Genomic DNA, 17,482 nt, shown 5'->3' with positions numbered 1-17,482 from the left:
CCCATCAATGAATTAAAGATGTCAAGTCTTCATATCTTCATTTTTCTAACATCTCTTGCTTCCCCATGTGGTGCTTTGCATAAGACTTTTCCAGGAGATATATCACAAGGGCACTGCCAGTATTTTTCCATCTTGTCCTTTTCTAAGTTATTAAAAACATTTTTCCCCTCAGGAGGACTGTGGACAACTTCACTGTTGGCTAACGTTTTGCTTTCTACAATGAACCTTTCATTAGCAGGATTCATAGCACATCTCACTGTGTAGGAAGCTAAGGATTGGGGTTAGCTGTAATGAGCCTGCCAATTTAGGGCTGATAAGAATGGTCTGCTGAGCTGCTTACTTTCACCTAACCACTTATATTAAAAAAAAAAACTTTAACTTTGGAGGTGTCTCATGTGAGTCACTTTCAAATTCAAATACAAGAAGGCCTAGCTGTTCTGTCACCAAACTAACACAGCACAGAATCATATGATGTTTTAAACATTACAAGGTACATTCTTCAAGGCCACTCTTTAATGTAGGCAGGTTATTATTATCCTCATTTGAGAAATTAGGAAACTAAAACTTAGCAAAGGTGAAGTGACTTGTCCATTGGTACATAGCAGGTAAGCAACCAGGCTGGTACTTGGAACTCATGGGTCCTGAATCCAGGCCCAGTGCCCTTTTCATTATGAAGATATCTTCATCTACTTGCATCTTTAGTCCCAAATGCAATCTCCTATTAGCACTTGAGAATAAGATATAATTTGTGGGAACAATTCGCTGGCTGCTTTGTAGAAATCATCTTCTAGAATCTGAGCTGTTCTAATAGAATCAACAAATCCAACAAACTCTTTTCATAAGGCTTTTTATTTGACGGCTTCAAGGATCTGTGATTTCATTAATGAGGTAATTCACCCACCAATAAGTATCATAACTCCTCCATATTTGAATAGTCTTCATGAGTAGCTGTGCCCAAAATATCCATCCTTCAGCTGCCACTCAGAGTGAAAAGCTCAATGTCCTAATGGCCATCGATTCACCTATAGGAAATTACATGTCTAGTTTTCCAGTCTAGTAAGATTTGCTATATCTTAGAATTTTATAGAATATTAACAATAACAATAACAACTTCTTTTTTTCTTCTTCTCCTCTTCTTCTTCCATGCTTTTTTATTCTTTCTTCCCTTTCCTTCATTTTTTTCTTTCTTTTTTCCTCCTCTTCCTTATTTTTCTTCTCTCTTCTTCCTCCTCTTTTTTTCACCACTATGTCATCAGAATGTTGTATCTTTTTTGGACATATGCATTTTCTTTTTACATAGATTTGTAGTCTATCCTTCACTGGTCTCCACAATTTATCCAAAACAATAGAAAAAGAAAAGCCTTACCTTGAAAATGCATAGTCAAGTAAAACAAATTTTCTTATCAGTAATGCCCCAAAACAATATGTCTCTGCATTTTAATATGATCACCTCTGGCAAGAGGTGGGTAACATTTTATCTTCAGTCTTCTGAGACTCAATAACTCATATTTCAATATCAACTTTAAGTTTGCATAGTACTTGCCACACAATAACACTATTAGGTAATGAGTGCAAGCATTATTATGTCAATTTTACAGATGGAGAAAATTAAAGGTCCTGAGAGATGATTAAGTGCTTTGCCAAAAATTATATGCTTAGTAAGGGTCCAAAGTGGGATTTGAACCTGTCTCCTGACTCCATGGCCCTTGTTGTATCCACTATGCCATGGTGCTACCAGGAGAAGACTTGAGAAGCTTTGGGGGACAAGTATGATTCAGTGGCTCTGAAGTCAGAGAACCTAGTGTCAAATCATACCTCTAACAATTTATAACACTGAGTAAATCATTTAACCTCCCTGGGTCTCAGTTCTTCCATCTATAAAATAATGAAAGGCAGAATAGGTGAGCTCTGAGATACCTTCCAGCTTTAGAGCTATGGCTATTGATATAACTCTCATTTCTAGGCCATGAGAAGGCATTTAACAGAAAACTAAAACACACATTAGCATTATTCTGTAATGTGAACTAACTAACATCAAAGACATTGTCCAGGAGAAACACAATGGCTCATTTTTTTTTTCTCTTATACCCAAACCTACCATAATCCCCTGGGCTCTTTTTCTGTCTACTTTCTCTTTTCCCCCTCTTCCTTCCCTATTGACTCCAGATACACACACAAGTATAGATAAGGATTCATGCTCATTCTTCTGTTTTCACATGTGCATACACAGACACACACATTTACATCACACAAAACACAAAATGTCCACACTTACCCTCGCTGGAAGAGATCCACATTGTGGAATTTGTGTAGCTCTACAGAAAACTCAACCGTTCCCTGTACTTCAGACATGATCTTTTCGGGTCATCACCTGAAAAAAGCAAAACAGTAAAAATGTTAAGTTCTCTCTATCACTTCAGCCAAAGAGAAAAGACAAATGTTGATGGCGCCAAACCAAGATGTGTTTAAATAACAAAATGCTCTTCTGTGGTGGATCCACTTAATAGAGTCTAATAAAAGCAAATATTTCAATAATCATTATTCTTTATATGGATATAATACTTTGTAGTTCCCTAAATGTTTTTGCACCTTACATCTGATTTAATGCTCAAGCAGAGGACAGAGCAGAGCAAGGATCTGTAGTGTCATTTTACAACTTGGGAAACTGAGGCCCCAAAATAGTAAAATGATTTGCTGTTGATCACAAAGTGTTATTTTGGAAGGCCAAAACTAGAAACTCCATCAGTCTTCTTACAGTTAGCTTTGGTTGTTTGTGTAGGTTTTGTGTTAATAATTTTTGTTTTATATGTATAATAACTTTTCTAAATGTTTTATTCATGACTTCTGCTTTTAAACTAAGGGCATTTTCCAACACTCTCAAATAAGTTCTCCTTTGTTACAAAAAAAAAAAAAAACAGTCAAACAAAACCAAGAGACAAGGCAATAACATATGGAGTGCTCCATACACAGAGTCCCCTGCCACTCCACCTAGAACAAGGAGGTATGTTTCATTTTATTTCCTCCAGAATCGACAAAGGCCATTACAGTTATAGGTTTTTTAACCTTTTAACACTGTTTCCATTAATATCACTGTAATTACTTTATCTGCTGTTCTGGTTTCTTCTCTCTGCATCAATTCATACAAATTTTTCTGTATTTCTCTGAATTCATGCTAATTTTTTCTTACGTTGTAACTATATATTCCGTCATACTAATAGACGAAAAATTGTTCAATTTATGAACAACTTTTTATTAAGCACTTATTGCTGTAAATTTAAAGACAAAAGTAAAACAGCTCCTGCCCTCCAAGGGCTTATAATCTACAGAAGGGAGAGAACATATACACATGCATTAATACACACAATAAATGTTACACAAATTTCAATTCCCTGTCTTGCAGAGACTAGACAAACTATTACCATTCTTTAATTCGTTGGAATCCTTAAAAAATACACATTAACTGTCATTATATGAGGATTTTGTGGGTACCTAGAAGTTTAAATGCCATTTAGAGACACTATTAATATTCATGATTAAAGAGAATGTCATATTTTAGAAGTCTCAAAAAGTATACACAGACATATATGTGCTTAAATTAAAAGTTTATATATAGCTATAAGATTAAATTAAAATGTTTAACCCAGTAAAGTTTAAACTGAACTAAGACATTTTGGATCTCCATGTGTATATGTACATATGTGTGTTTACATATGTATGCATGTGTATATATATACTGATACTAATATATACTGTATTCCTATATGTACATTGTATGTGTATGTGCACATATGCATACGTCTAAACATATACTCACAAACACAAAAATAATTTGGCCTTGAACAAACAATTTGAATTTTGGAATCCTCATTCCAACACCAACTTATTATCCTCCCCCTTCCAAATACAGTGAGCAACTCTGATTCATTTTCAACTTGTGAATCACTGCCCCTTTGGTTTGCCACTAGTTTGAATAGATCAATGATCTCATCGATCAGGATGCCACTTCTATTTGTATAAATCACAGCCTAGCCATACTTTCTAAATTCTTGCCCACGATCAACCATAAACATACCATTGAGGGTCTCCTTATTGTGTTCAAAGCCTTTTACTACTTTTTAGCACTCACTAGTAGATAACGATATATCAGTAAGGCCATCCATCTGTTTTCCCTCCCTTTCATTACATGACTGGCCTACTTCCTTGTCAGATCAAACATTTCCTAGATGGTACATTTAGGCCATTCCTTGGGCAAAAATAATCTTTGGTAATATGCTACAACCTATTTATGGCTATCATCTTGCCCTTTGAGTCACCTGTAATTTTGATTCTTGTGAGATTGTGATGTTCTATGATTTGTGGCCATAGAGTATTGCCAGAACATTATTTTATAACTCATCTAGTAAAATACTGAATCCACTCAAGTCAGTCTCTGGGCAAATTTCAGCCCTCCTACTAGCCCATCAGCTATCTTGAGATTAAGATAATTTAATTTGGGGAGGCTAGGTGGTGCAGTGAATAGAGCACTGGCCCTGGAGTCAGGAGGACCTGAGTTCAAATATGGCCTCAGACACTTGACACAAAAACTAGCCGTGTGACCTTGGGCAAGTCACTTCACCCCAATTGCCTTCCAAAAACCAAAAAAAAAAAAAACAGTTAAAAAAAAGATAATTTAATTCAACTGACAACATTTCTTGTGGACCTGTTGGAGACAAACTTTAAAGCACACTTTGTTGTCTGCATAGAGCTCATAGATATGCAGAATTATATACCTCCACAGATAACCATAATACATACAATTAGATACATAATTAGAGAGGTGACAAAGTATAATAATAGAAAAGTATTACTAACCAGGGAGAATAGGGATGACTTCATGGAGAGGAAGGGTACATTTGAGTTGAGCTTAAAAAGATGAATAGAAATTCATCAGGCTAAGAGGAGGAAAGAGAAAAAACTTTCAGAGATAGATGGAGGCTATCTAATGGGAAATTAATTCAGCAGCTATTTCGTAAGTGCTTTTTACATGGCAATGCATCAAAAGGGATTGGCAAAGGCTCCCAGTAGAAGGTAGAATTTTCTTTTCTTTTTTTTTCTTTTTAAAAATTTATTTTTAGTTTTCAACATTTACTTCCATAAGTTTATGAGTTCCAAATTTTCTCTCCATCTCTCCCCTCCCCCCACCCCAGGACAGCATATAATATCGAAACTAGAATTAGAACCAATGGGAGGAACCACAAGAAAAAAAGGGGAAAAAAAGAGCAAATAATATACTTCGATCTGCATTTGGACTCTATAATTCTTTTTCTGGGTGTGGATAGCATTTTCCATCACGAGACTTTTGGACTTGTCTTAATCAGAAAGTGAGACTTTAGCTGGGTCTTCAAAGAAGTCAGGGAAGGCAAGAAGCAGAGCTAAAGAGAGTATTCCATGAATGGGAGGCAGCTAGGGAAAATGCCTGGGGTCGGAAGATGGAGAGTCTTGTTTGAGAAACAGAAAGGAGGCCAGTGTAACCTTTGGAAAGTATATACATTGGTGGGGGTGATGGTTCTTGTTCTCAAAGAGGACCAATGACATCTGAAGGGTGATGTCTTGACTTGAGCATGAATTAGATATGAGTGGGGCAGAAATGCATAAAGTTATCAGCTTCACTCTCTCCTCCAAAGTCAATGATGTCCAGAGGTGAGAGGAAAAGGTCAAGAGGACCAACCATGACCCAGGTTCCAGTGGGTGACCTTGGCCTTTCTAAATTAAGGTCTTTCCCAGGTCTCAGGTTGTCTGAAGCCATGTCCAATCAAGGACTGAGAGCTGAGTAAGAGTTGCCTCAATTTGCCATCACAAAGATATCAATCTGAGAAGGGAAGACTCTCAAGAATTTCTGGCCAGAACATAAAACAATTGCTATTTACATTCATTCTAAGCCATCAAAACCTAAAGAATTAATCACAGTGGCTTGCTTGAGTTAGAGCCAGGGTGATTTGGGATTTAAGGTGGAGTGAAGGAGGAGGAGGAAGACCCTGACTCTGTCACACTTTAGCTGTGTGAACATTTACAAATCACTGCAAGTCTCCAGGACTTGATCCCATCATTGGTGAATAGTTGGTTGCTACTTAGAAGATGAGCTGCTTTGAACCTTTCTGAGAACTAACAGTGCTCCTAAAAATACTCCAGAGATGGAAAGTTAAGTCTTGTCTCCTTCTTCATAATATTATTCCCTCCACTTCTGGTTTAGTCAATTCATATAGAATTACCTGCTCCTTAACCAGATTTTCTTTCATGTACTTCCTTGAACCTTTTTAGCTCTAGAGGTAAAATTGCATTTCCTATATCCCAATCTCTAGGCCAGATCCATCGCATCCTAGACAAATCACTGGAAGGGACCTCAAAGGGACAACTCAGGTCTGAATCAAGAATGTTAGATCTGGGTATTTCAAACACATACATTCAAACACATGATAGGGTGATGCCCCTGTTCACTCACTTAGGTATTCAGGATAAATTGTATCTGGATTTCCATGACATCACAAATCTATACTTTTGTTGACCTGATCTCTATTATACAGACACAGGAGAGTAGAGGTCTGAAGAGGAGGACACAAAGACACACAGTTGTTCCTGTCACTATTTTCCAAGTAGGTCAACATGCCATCAGAAAACACAAAACACCTGCAAGAGCTTTCTCCCATGGCTCCAGTGGTTGCCATGGCCACCCCAGGTGCTGTGTCCCTTATGGTTTTGGTTTCCACATCTTGAGCAGAAAATAAAGGATCTGGAGCAAGAACAGATTGAATAGAAGTTTCTAGTCGAGCCCCAAGAGATCTTTCTTTCACCTTACACTTTTTCACATTTTGATCCATGACAAAGATGAAGGCATAAGACAGTGTGCTCATCAAATTTTCAGATAATGAGAAGCTGGGGAGGATAGCTAATATGCTGGATGACACTGTTAGGATTATCAAAGATCTTGGCAGGACGATGAGTCCAATCTAATATGACATGGATTTGTAAAGAAAACACCATGGAATACATTATAATAATGTACGTGACAATAATAACAATGTCAAGTGATATATACATATATATTTATACACACACACACACACAAAATTCAGAGAGAACAGCTGATATATTCTGAGGATATTAGGGACTGTTGGTCTTCCAGTGAACAGGAATGAGGTCCAAATGTGCTTGGACATGGCCTAGCTTTGTGCTAGAAGACTGAATGCCAACAGATCAATGGCCCATGGTACACCATGTCCAAGGTTAATGAAGACTACTTTGATATATCTCTTTCACAACAATCTGAGACAGATATACTGCAGGTCTAGTAAGTGCAGAGATATTAGGAAAGATTATCATCAAAAATCGGTGGAAGTTCAAGGCGGAAAAAACAAGGAGTGTGATTCAAAAAGGAAAACGTGTCTCTTTGTGGTCTCCCCTTCCAATAGGAGCAGAAATGATCAGGCCTCCTCACCCTGGAGTTATGCAGGTACCCTAGAAAGGGGAAGGAGACTGTATAATGGCAATAGTGAGAACTCCTCACCCTGGACTGATGTTGATGAGACTGGCAGCTATACCTACCCTGTTTGCCATTTATCACTATGGAACAAAGGATTGGGTTGGGAAAATGGGCCCACTAGCTCTCCAAACTTTATGGGCTTATTACTATAGACCATTATTACGAGAGCACTTAACCATTGTCTTGAACAAGTAAGCTGACCTCCTTAGGCATTGCCCCATCTCAAACTGGGCAATAGCCAGTGACTTTGACTGGTCCTTCTATGATATCTGCCAGCTACCTAACTTTTGAGGTCACTTCCATTTCTGAATTTCTGTGACTCTATGATTATACCTACTCTATATTGCTCCTCAATACACTAGAATGAAAGTATAATTACTCACAGAACATTTCACTTTTTCCCTTCTGCTCTGTATCTCTGTTAGATTCCCTTTATTGTGATGCTAACAAAAGAGATCATACCCTATGAACAATAAAAAGCAAACTCCTCAACCTGATGACATCTGCCATCACTGACCCCTTTTCTAGGACCTAATTTTCTAAATGGAGTTAATTGGGAGGGAGGTGAGACGTTATAAAGCCCCCAGTATTTCTAAACTGCTAAAAGGTAACAGGGTATAAGTCAAAACTGACAAAGCTGCAAAGGAAAACTAAATAGACAGATTCATAGCAAGGTTCAGGCATGACCAGAGCTTCTGGATGCAAAAATTTGCATCATGGGAACAAATGATTTTAGAACTAGAAAATATTTTAGATATTGAGTCTAAGTTCCTTATACTATAAGCAAAAATTGAAACTCAATGGGTTAAGTAGCCAGCCTTTTTTTTTTTTTTTTGGTTCATGCAAGTAGCAAGTAGTAAGTAAATTCATACAAGTGAAAGGGACCAAGACTTAAAAACAAACAAACAAACAAAAAGCTGGAAGGATATCTAGAGTTTATATACCTTAAATTCTGTTTCATAGATGAGGAAAATTGAATGCCAGATCAGTTAAGTGACTTGTTCAAGGTAGTTTCAAAAAAGGGAATTAAATCCAACTCCTCTGAATCTAAATTCAGTGATCTTTCTACTATGTTCTATGTAACCCCACTGCTCAGTGTCTACTCTAGTTTAAAGAAGGCTGGTTAACTCAATGCAGGTAAAGTATAAGAAATAGGACTCAACTGAGTATTCCCTAGCCTTCCTTAATCCCCTGCTACTGGTTGGCTGAACTATAAGCATCTGATCTACCAATGATATAAATCATCTGGATCATGATCATCATCATTACTATCATCATCAATCCTCCGTTAATGTTTTCCCCTTGAATGACTTAAAATGACATGGAGCTGACCCTGAACCCCTTAAAGGCTATGCCAGTGTAGTGCAACCTCTCTGATCCTCAATTTCCAAATGTTTCCAATTTATTATTTATTTTTAACATTCATTTTTCGAAAAATTTTAAGTTTGGAATTCTCTCTCCCTCCCAACATTTTTTCATTGATTCTCTTGATATCCTTGACCATTTGTTTTTCCAGATGAATTTTGTTACTATCTTTTTCTAGTTCTATAAAATAAGTCTTTGGTAGTTTGATTGGTATGGCACTAAGTAAATTAATTTCGGCAGAATTGTCATTTTTATTATATTGGCTCACCCTATCCATTAGCACTTGATATTTCTCCAATTGTTTATTTGTGTGAAATGTTTTTTTTAATTGTGTTCATATAGTTACTGGTTTTGTCTTAGCAAGTATTTTATATTGCCTTCCCAAGTATTTTATATTATCTGTGGTTATTTTCAATGGAATTTCTCTTTTTATCTCTTCCTGCTGGACTTTGTCAGTAATATATAGAAATGCCGATGATTTGTGTTTGTGTATTTTATACCCTACAACTTTACTCAAGTTGTGAATTATTTCAACTATTTTTTAAAGTTGATTTTCCAGGTCTCTCTAAGTATGCTAGTTTCCTCATTTTCTAAATGGGGATAATTCTTCAATTCTTAGAGTTATAGGGATGCAGACGAATTGTTGCTAATATAAAGCACATTCCAAACTAGTGTAGTATATAAATGTCAGTTATTATTAGGGTTATTATTTTCATTTTATGTTTTTCAAATGAGAAAACTAAGCCTGAGATAAAATGACAAGCCACATGACATAAACTGTGGAGCTGAGATGATATTCCAGGTCCATTTACTTAAATTTATAATAATAGCTATTGAATTTAAATCAAGACAGTAGAAAGAAGAGGAATCGCTAGAATTTTCAAAGAGGAAAGTTTAGACTAGATATCAAGGAAAAAAAACTAAAAAATTGAGCTATACAAATATGAAATGAATTGCTGAGATAGGTGAGGGAGGGGTCCCCCTCATGATGGTCTTTAAGCAAAAACTGAATGAACTTTTTTTTTTTCTATATGTTACAGTAGGCATTTCTTTAATTTATAAATTGAACTGAATGTTCATTGATATCTCTTCCAGACCTAAAGTACTGTAATTCTAATTTTAAGATTTGGAGCATGCTCTGTATAATTCATTTCCTCTCTCTAGGTCTCAGTTTCCTTATCTGTAAAATAAGGAGATTAAACTAGATTATCTCTAAGATCTAAAACATCTTGACTTAATTTAAGCATCTATAAGACCTAAGTCCATACCAAATCTTTTCATTCATATGTAGCCTCCTCCTAGAATTCTAAGACTTGTATAATATATGGGCTCCAAGGAATGTGGGTGTTGCCATCTTACCACCTTAGTAGTTGAAAAAAATATTTATACACTCTCACATTCAAACCCTCTCATTCCTCCTTCTTAGGCCTAACATATCTTACAAGGCTGGTATGAACTCTGCTTTTTTTTTAAAAAAAGTTCCATCTGAAGGTGCAAATAGACCTTTTCTCACCCTCTGTTTTGTTGTGAAGGTCAAACGGGATTCCTAAAGAACCTTTAGCACTGGGTATATCAATGATGTAGTCCCTGGACTAGAAGCTAGGAAGTTTGGAGAGAGCTTAAGGCAATTTATTATGGTATGTAAATTCCTCCCTTTTGGCTGAATGAGAGAGGCAAGGCCTCTCTGAGCCCCAGACCTTGCAAAGGAATACACCAGTGCTCGTATTTCTCATGGCAGATGCAGTGAAGGAACTAGAATGAATTTACCATGCCATTTTTTATGAGCATCAAAGCCTCACCAGTGTTTATGAACCCAGGAGAATTCATTGTCCTAATAATTCAGGAAAAGTCATATTGTCTGGCACTTTATTACGACTTTTATTTCTACCACTAACAACTCAATTCAATTCTACAAACAGTTTTTAAGTGTAGTATAAGGTAGAGAGAACAAACCTTGAAGTCAGGATGACCTGGATCCAATACGTGCCTGTGGCTGTGTCACCCTGGGAAGATTATTTAGCCTCTGAGTGTCCCCAAGGCCACTCTTTGAGACTAGGTTACCAGCCAACAGTCACCTGCACTGGTAGAAGGTGTTTCCCCACTGGGGGACTTCCTACATCAATGAAATCACAGGTCTCTCCCTAATACCAAAAAGCCTTCTACTTTCCATATGTACAAGTACAGCATCCCTTCTGGTCCTTATTACTATCTTATTATGTGGATAAAATGCGCCAACTCCACTCATCTGAAAATCTTCTGTCCAGTGTTACCAATGAATTCTTAAATGATCAACCCAATGTCCTTTTCAGTGTCCTCATTCTCCTGACCTCTTTGAAGCATTTGGCACTGCTGATCAATCTTTCTTCCTAAGCACATCATCCTCCTTTGGCTAACAAACCTGTACTCACACTATCTTGCTCATCCCCCTCTACCACTTTCACTCTCCCCCTGGGATGTTAGGTTCTGGTAAGTATAGCAGCAACGACATTGGCATACCCAGGATGGCTGCTAGCACAGGTTCTTAGACCTGCTTTACTAGGAAAGACAGCTGTTCAAGGGGTCAACAATTTTTTAAATTGCATTCATTAGATCAGGGAAAAAGTCATCACCTTGAACTTCAGAGAAAATCCAAACAAAGAAAATAGAGAAAATACAAGTAGAGAAATTAAGACCAACAGACAGAGCTTCTAACTGTCTGAGAAATGAGCACAGATCAACAGACTGACCAAGGCAATACATACATAGTTACCAGAGAGAGAAGCACCAACATCTGGGTTTTTCAAAGCCAGGGGGTTCCTTAATGGCTACCCATCTAGTCAAATCACAAGAACACTCTTCCAATGAGTGAGCACCAAAGCAAAATGCTAACCTCAGAGTATATATGCACCCTTTTTAGAGCCAGAGGGCATCACAACCCTTGTGACTCAGTGTCTAATTAGAACTTAACAAAAGTTGTGAAAGTTTTTCTACAAGCCAGCCTCCCCTAAGCAAGCTTCCCTTAATGGGCTCCACATGAGGCTTATTAATGGGCCGGGTAGATTGTATATCCCATTAACATTATAGTAAGTGAGCTTTGTATTCAATTAGTCAATCAATCAGCATTTATTGAGCACCTACAAAGTAACAGGCAGTATGCTAAGCACTGAGGACACAAAGAAAGGCAAAAAATAATCCCTGCTCTCAAGGTCAAATCAAATGAGGGAAACAAGCACATATGTATAAACAAACTACATACAGGATAAATACAGAAGAATTAATGAGAGAAGACATTTGAATTAGGAAATATTAGGAAAAGTCTCCAGCAGAAGCTGGGGCTTTAATTGATACTTGAAGAAAACTTGAAGGCTGAATTCTTGCCTAGAACCAGGTCACTGTGCCATTTTGGGGACATTTCACACCCAGGTCACTACATCCATACTCCCTTGGAACTAAAGAGAATAAGTCTGTTCATTCTCCCACATAAGGTCCTTTCAAACACTTGAAGACACTTATCATCCCACCCACCAACCATTCCCAGACTTTGTTGTTCTTTTTTTTTTCTTTCTCCAGACTAAGCATTTCTACTTTTTTATTCATTATGAGACTCAAGAGTCCTTCACCATCCTGGCTGCCTTCCTCTGGACACTCTCCTGTTAATTAATGTTTTTATTAAACTATGGCTCCCAGACCTGAGCATATTCTTCCAGAAGTGAGTTGTGCAGGGCCAAATGCAGAGGGACTACTCTTTTTCTAAATGCAGCCCAAAATTGCCATAGGGTTTCTGTTTATTTGTTTGTTTTGGAGGAAGAAGCTGCCACATTTTGGTATGAACTTATACTGACCTTGCAGCTCATTAAAATACTCAGCTCTGTTTTCATGTTTTCTGTCTAACCATGGTTCTCTTCATCTTTTCCTTATGGATTTGATTTTTTTAATCCTCATGTAAGAATTAAAACCATTAATTCCTATTTCCATCTTATTAGATTGAGTACAATAGTCTAGACTGCCATCTTTGGGGATGCTATCATTCTATTAACCACTCTTCACACTTTAGTGTCATCTCTAATTTGATGAGTACGCTAGCTATGCTTTTATGAAAGTCATTTATAAAAATGTTGAATAAAATGTGGCCCAGGCCAGATGCCTGGGGAATTCCACTGGAGACCTCATGCCATGTTGACACGGAATGACTACTTTTGAGTCCAGACATTCAACAAGTCCTGAATCAGAGTAATTTTATTAATGTCCAGTCCACAGCTCCATTTTTCCCATGCAAATCTTCTGCACTTTATTTTAGTATTTTATTAAAATTTAGATGGTGCAATAGAAGTGTACTGGTTTTGGAATCAGAAAGACTTCTCTTCATGAGTTCAAATCTACTATCTGTGTGACCCCTGAAAAAATCCCTTAACCCTATTTGCCTCAGTTTCCTCATATGCAAAATGAGCTAGAAAAGGAAATGGCAAACCACTCCAGTTTCCTTGCCAAGGAAACCCTAAATGAGGTCATGGGCATGACTGAAATGGCTGAATACCAACAAGAAATAAAAATTATATATGCAGCATCCCCCTGACCAACTAGCTTGTTAACCTCAGGTAGGGAGAGGGGGGAGAAATCAAATATATCTAGTCTGGGATGAGCAGTTCTTGATTAAGTCATTCTGGTTTTTTGTACCCACAATTTCCTATTCCCAGCATTCATTGCCTATCTCTTAAATCACCTGCTCTAGATTTTCCCCAACCATCAAAAAGTCAAACTCATAGGCCTGTAATGTATAAGTTTTGATGCCTGATTATTTTAAAAAGACAGGACATTTGTCTGTCTCCATTCCTATGGTAACTTTTCTGCCCTGTAAAACCACATTGGTAGGTTCTCTCTGTACCCAAGGAGTTGATTATTCTGAACTCAGTGATGTGAATTGATCAAGGATAGTTATATTTTCTTTTATTATCTTTTTACATAACCTGGAAATCAAAGCCCTGTTTTCACTTTTGTTCTGTCATACAAGGTACAGAAGTCATTCCTCTTGGAAGAGAGGGAAGGAATAAGATTTATGACGCACCTACTGTGGGCTGGGCACTGTGTTAAGCCTTTATAAATATTATCTCTTCTGATCTTCACCACAACTCTGTAAAGTAATTGTTTTTATTATTCCCATTTTATAGTTGAGGAAACTGAGGCAAACAGAGGTTAAGTAACTTGCCCAGGGACGCATAGCTAGGATGTATCTAAGGCTGGATTTGAACTCGTGTCTTCCTTGCTCCAAACCCAGGGCTCTATCTACTCATGCCAACAGTCCAAGCTCATCCTACACCCTGGCTCTCCTGACAGGATTTTTAGAGGATCATGTCATTCTTATATTCATCCTCTGTTACTTGTCCTTATTTTCATCTTCAATATGATGTTTTCAATCTAGTTTAGCTGATGAGTTTCCAATACACCCATACTTATCTCTTCTGATGCCCCCTCTAGCTCCAAGTCTATGAGCGTATGTCCAAAACAGAATGCATGATCTTGCCTTCTAAGTCATGCTCATTTCTTACTTTATAGTTATTTTTGTTGTTCAGTCCTGTTTGACTCTTTATGACCCTGGGGACCACAGCATGCCCATGCTTTCCACAGGGCTTTCTTGACAAAAACACTTGAAGTGGTTTGCCATTTTCTCCTCCAGTAGATTAAGGCAAACAAAGGTTAAGTCACTTGCCCAGGGTCACACAGCTGATAAGTGTCTGAGGTCAGATTTGAACTCAGATCTTCCTGACTCCAGACCCAGCATTTTATTCACTGAACCATTTAGCTGCCTTCTTTTTATACAATTTCACTCTTTCAAATGTTCCATCCAAATTGGACTAAAGGTTGTTGACCAGATTTGATACACCATCTCCTGCCTCCATGACTAAAATACACTCCTTACACTTTTTCTACCTCCAAGAATCCTTGTCTTCTTTCAAGAATGTGCTCAAATACCAGCTTCCTACCTAAAAACCATCCCTTATGCACTCAGGGGTTACTACTCTTTTCCTCCTCATTTAACCTTATATTATATCAAAGTATGAGCACTGAATAACCTTAAGGCCATGGACTGTTAATACTGACATCTTTGTATCACCAATGAGTCAATAAGTTTACACATACACCCACACATACACACGCGCACACACACACACATACACACACACACAAACACGTGCATATATGTGTATTTTTTTTCTCTGTACAAGTACTTCAGTAGTTTCTATAAATACAAAGATACAAAAGAATCAGGTCCCACTGGCAAAAAATTATATTTGATTGAGGAGTCAGTATGTGTCTGTATATGTTTATACAAATAAATGCAATGTAAGTTTTGTTTTGTAGAGACAATACGGGAAGAGGAAAATTCAAGTGATTTATGAGGGCAAAATCAACAAGAACTTTCAAATAATTAGATGTGGAAGGTAAGGGTGAATAAGGAGTCAAGACTGACATCAAGATTAAAACCAAGTGGTGGTGTTCTCAGAAACAGGAAACTCCCCAGTGCCTAGCTCCATATCTTGCACAAAGTAATTGCTTTTTAAAAGTATGTTGGTGTTGCTTTTCAACCTGACTAAAGCACTAAGAAGAAAATAGACACAGAAATAGCAATGATGGATATAATGAAAGGATAGGTAGAGTCTCATGTCCTGAAATTACAAACAGAAACTGCCTTTAAAAGAACTGGAGGCTAAAGGATGAAACTCTGAGGCAATAATTTTAATGAGAAATAAAATGGAGATTTCTCTAAAGAAAACAATGTGGAAAACAGTGCATACATGAAACTCACCAAATGACTAAGATTTTAAAAAGATAAGCACAGAAGATAGAAGAAAGGGAAAATAACTGAGAATGAATTTTTTTTAAGTGGTAAAAATCTAGAATAAACTCAGGAAATCTAAAGGAGAGGATTATTTGAGGTTTTGATAAAGACAAGCAAAAGAGGGTTTTGTTTTTTTTGTTTTCGTTTTCCTGATGTTGTTTTAATGTTAACCTGAGTAGAAGTAATAGATCAAAGAGAAACATCTAAGATCATCACTCCCCAGTTAGCTCCCACCTGTAATCTTCCACTGTAGCCATTCCTTCTCCCCACCACATACAGGGACTCACTTTTGTCCTCTCTCTGAAACCATCTTTGACTCTGATAGGTGAATTTTCATCTTTTCTTGCCCAGATTTAGGCCTCGACCTCACTTAGTGGCCACCTCTAAACACTGCCTCTGAGAGTATACCATCCTGCTCCCTTTTCTGCACTGTCTTTCCCCATTACAATGGAAGGTCCTTGAGGGTAGTTGTCTTGTTTGCTTTTATTTTTATGTCCACAGCACAGTACTTGGCGCACTTAGTGGATGCTTTATTATCTATCTAGCCCAACTTTATCATTTTACAGATGAAGAAGAGGACCCAAAGGGACTTATCCAATATCACAAAGCTAGTTAAGGGTAAAGACTAGAAACTGGTTTCCTAAATCCCAGTTCACTGCTCTACACCATTATTAATTAATAATTGGAATAAGTATTTATTAAACACCTACTCTTGTCAATAACTGTGCTAGACACTTTACAAATATTATTTCATTTTATCCTCACAAAAAGTCTGAGAGTGAGGTCCTATTAATATCCCCATTTTACACCTGAGGAAACTAAGAAAGAAGGAGGTTAAATGACTTTCCCAAGGTCACACAGCTAATAAGTATTTGACTCCAGACTTGAACTCAGATCTTTCTGACTCTACATCCAGACCTTTAACTACTCCACCACCTCCAAGGAAAAAAAAATATAGAAAAGGGAGCAATTAATTAAGAAATATTCCTAGCCACCTCTCTGACTAGTAAACAGGAGAAAACATAATATTTTTAAGATGTTGCTCCCCAATAACTATTATAATTATCCTCTCCCAACTTAATCACAGAAATGACATTAAAAGAAGGGGCCAGAGGGCTGAGAATGCTAGAAATTGGAAGAAACCCGAGGCCATCTAATCCAACCCTCTCATTTTTTAAATGTTAAAGCAGAAGCAGTTGACCCAAAGTCCCACAACTAGTAACTGACAAAGCCAGGACCTGAAGTCAGGTATCTAGCCTTTTTAGTCCAATATTCTTCATACTGTCCCCATATAATGGTTGGCATCCTGGCTTCTATTATCTCTTTAATTGCTTTTTAATGTTCGGTTCAAAAATGAGAACAGTTTGGTTGGTTGGAAGAAAAAAATGCAAGGTCCCTGTGTGATTACCTTGGTTCTCCAACCATGAAGGAAATCTTTATTCTTCATGTCTCAATTCCATTTATCATCCTTGACTTCTCTCAGCTCCCTGAAAGCCAACACACCTTGCATTGAAAATGTATTATCTGTGAATCTTCCTCTTGGCAAAGGGACATTTTATTTCCTTATAGCTATTGGGATCCAAAGGGGTGTGTGTTTATTTTTCTTCTCAGTGGAAGGTGAGGTAAAATAACAATTGAATGAAAAGCACTTTACTTCTGCTTGATTTTCCCCTTCCTGTCTGTTTTCCTCTCAAAAAAAAAAAAAAACAGGTTAAAATTCAAAAACAGAGGAACAAAACATTTAACAGTCTCCACAAAAGAAGGGCTATGACTCATAACCTATTAAG

General features: G+C 37.3%; 1 protein-coding gene across 1 annotated transcript in view; it reads right to left on the bottom strand.

The window, feature by feature from the left end:
- Positions 1 to 17,482, bottom strand: part of FAM135B (family with sequence similarity 135 member B) — a 438,393-nt gene that overhangs the window by 346,632 nt on the left and 74,279 nt on the right. Inside the window, exon 2 of the mRNA XM_069081364.1 lies at positions 2,276 to 2,371. Within this exon, the coding sequence (XP_068937465.1) occupies positions 2,276 to 2,352 (77 nt within the window). The 5' untranslated portion in view covers positions 2,353 to 2,371. The remainder of the gene's footprint in view (positions 1 to 2,275; positions 2,372 to 17,482) is intronic.

The sequence above is a fragment of the Petaurus breviceps genome, unplaced genomic scaffold (genome assembly GCF_028583685.1).
Source record: "Petaurus breviceps papuanus isolate PSGF00001 unplaced genomic scaffold, PetGlider_PUasm1.0 98, whole genome shotgun sequence".
Classification (NCBI taxonomy): Eukaryota; Metazoa; Chordata; class Mammalia; order Diprotodontia; family Petauridae; genus Petaurus; species Petaurus breviceps.
Note: the sequence above shows the minus strand (reverse complement) of the source record. Positions and strands in the feature narration are given on the sequence as shown.